At 39.0% G+C, this 2,295-nt stretch overlaps 1 protein-coding gene across 6 annotated transcripts in view; it reads left to right on the top strand.

Moving 5' to 3' along the window:
• Positions 131–2,295, top strand: part of LOC107639757 (cysteine-rich receptor-like protein kinase 25) — a 10,414-nt gene continuing 8,249 nt past the window's right edge. For 3 of the 6 annotated variants that reach the window (XM_016343355.2, XM_021121640.1, XM_016343354.2), the window contains exon 1: positions 131–1,753. In XM_016343355.2, the coding sequence (XP_016198841.1) occupies positions 244–1,753 (1,510 nt within the window). In that variant the 5' untranslated portion in view covers positions 131–243. The remainder of the gene's footprint in view (positions 1,754–2,295) is intronic. The other 3 variants (XM_016343353.2, XM_016343351.2, XM_021121639.1) reach the window with 2 other exon arrangements.

Here is a 2,295-nt window from a genome sequence, read left to right as displayed (position 1 = left end):
TAAGACAAAAAAATTATATAAAAAAATAAATAAATTTAAAAAAAATTATATTTAAGAAAATATACAAAATATAATTATTATATATTTTCTCTTATTAATTTAAATTTATGAGTTTATACTTGTGAAAAGAATGATTTCATGACATTATTCGGCACCCACATGCAGTTGTTCATTCCCTCATTATTAATACACAAACAAATTTGGCAATTGGTATGTAGTACTTGTTATTAGCTCCACCATACCATGGGTTTGAACTTCAACTCCCTCAGGCTTCTTGTCTTCATCTTTTCCCTTGTTAGCTTTATCATGAGTTTCCCAACAACTACTAAAGCAAAAGAACTTGATTACCAAGGCCCAAAGTGTTCTGAAGATAGGACCACTTTTAACAGCACCTACCAAGTAAACCTTATGACACTTTTCTCATCCCTATCTTCCAAAGCCATCATCACCATCTTCTACAACGACACCGTCATAGACAACAAAGATACTTCTAGTGCAGTGTATGGACTCTTCATGTGCAGGGGTGATGTACCCTTTGATGTTTGTGGAGACTGCGTTCAAAGCGCAAGCCATGTTCTCTCTGCAGAGTGCACCTTATCCCTATGGGGTATGATCTGGTACGAACAATGCATGGTTCGGTATTCCAACACTCGTTTCTTTTCTGTTCCAGAAACAGAGCCCTTCACTCCCATGTCCAACAACTTCAATGTTTCCATTAATCAAGACATCTTTGTCCCTCTTCTTGCCAACACAATGAACAAAACTGCAGAACAAGCCGCCGTTTCTCTCAACAAGTATGCCACAAAGGAACAAAAGGTAACAAAACTTGAGACGATTTTTACTCTTGCTCAGTGCACCCAGGACCTCTCGGTTGGAGATTGCAGATCTTGTCTTGGATTCGCCGTTGGGCAGATCCATGAATGTTGTAAAGGAAGACGAGGAGGGAGAGTATTGCTCCCCAGCTGTAATGTTCGGTTTGAATTTTACCCCTTCTATCGTCATGGCGTCTCTAAAGCACTTGCTCCTGCTACAAAGTATCCAATCATGGAGTCGAAATATTCGCCAGATCCGGGTTATTTGTCTCACCAATGTTCAAATAATCAACCCACAAACTTACAGAAACGCCTAACGACGCTCCTCTCTGACTTGTCTTCCAAGGCAACAAACTCGAACAACAACGAGTTCTACATGAGCAATGTTAGCAACAACTTGTTTGGCCTCTACTTGTGCCGCGCCGACCTACCGTCTTCTCTCTGCGCAGACTGCATAGTCAACGCCACAAACCGAATCACCTCCGAGTGTCCAACGTCCATGGAGGCTATAATCTGGTACAACCATTGCTTGCTTCGTTACTCCAACCACTCTTTCTTCAGAACAATGGGAACTAATCCAAGATTCAAGATGATGAATGTTACGGACTATGACGATTACAAAAGCTACTACAAGTACGAACTGTGGAGTGCGTTGACGAAGGTGGCGGGAGAAATCTGGGATCGGAGTGACAGATATTACGCAGAGTCCTTTGTGTTGAACGATGTGCAAAGATTGTTCGTGCAGGGGCAGTGCACGAAAGATTTGGCTACTTTGGATTGTAATTACTGTATTCACGATGTGATTGAAACGGCGATTCCGTGGTGTTGTTTGGGAAGCATAGGTGGCAGAGTTTTGTATCCAAGCTGCACTTTGAGATTTGAGTTGTTTCCATTCTATAGGAATGGTACGGACGATCAGCCTCCGTCAACTACAACTACAGGTATGTATAGAGTATTTTACATTCCAATAATGTTATAGAAAAAATTTCAAGTATACCGGGAACACCGGTGTTTCAATTATTTTAATCGTGAATTTTAATTAATATATATTATATATATCTTTTATAAGGAAAAGTCTAGGGGCCAGCAGTTTTGTTGAATTTTGGCCAGCATGTAGCCAGCAGAAAAAGGTGAGTCATTGGATGAAAACTCACATCGATCTCACACCATTAGATCATTATTGATGGCTATTTAATGGCTACCAATCACAAAAGTTGCTGACCCCTAACATTGCTCCTTTTATAATTCAAATTAACGGTTAAATCAACTAAAACACCGATGATGTTTCGGTATACTTAAAATTCTTCCAATGTTATAATACACTTCTGTTATTTCACAGTTGCACGCATGAAGCACTCGCACGCACTCACATCACATGATACAAAATGATAAGGACAGACAACCACTTTAATTTTAAATTTTTATTAGATACGAAAAGTGTGTGTATAATTTTTTATAAATAATAATATATTAATTTTATTAA

Source organism: Arachis ipaensis, chromosome B04 (genome assembly GCF_000816755.2).
Source record: "Arachis ipaensis cultivar K30076 chromosome B04, Araip1.1, whole genome shotgun sequence".
Taxonomy (NCBI): domain Eukaryota; kingdom Viridiplantae; phylum Streptophyta; class Magnoliopsida; order Fabales; family Fabaceae; genus Arachis; species Arachis ipaensis.
This window is presented reverse-complemented; position numbering and strand designations above follow the sequence as displayed.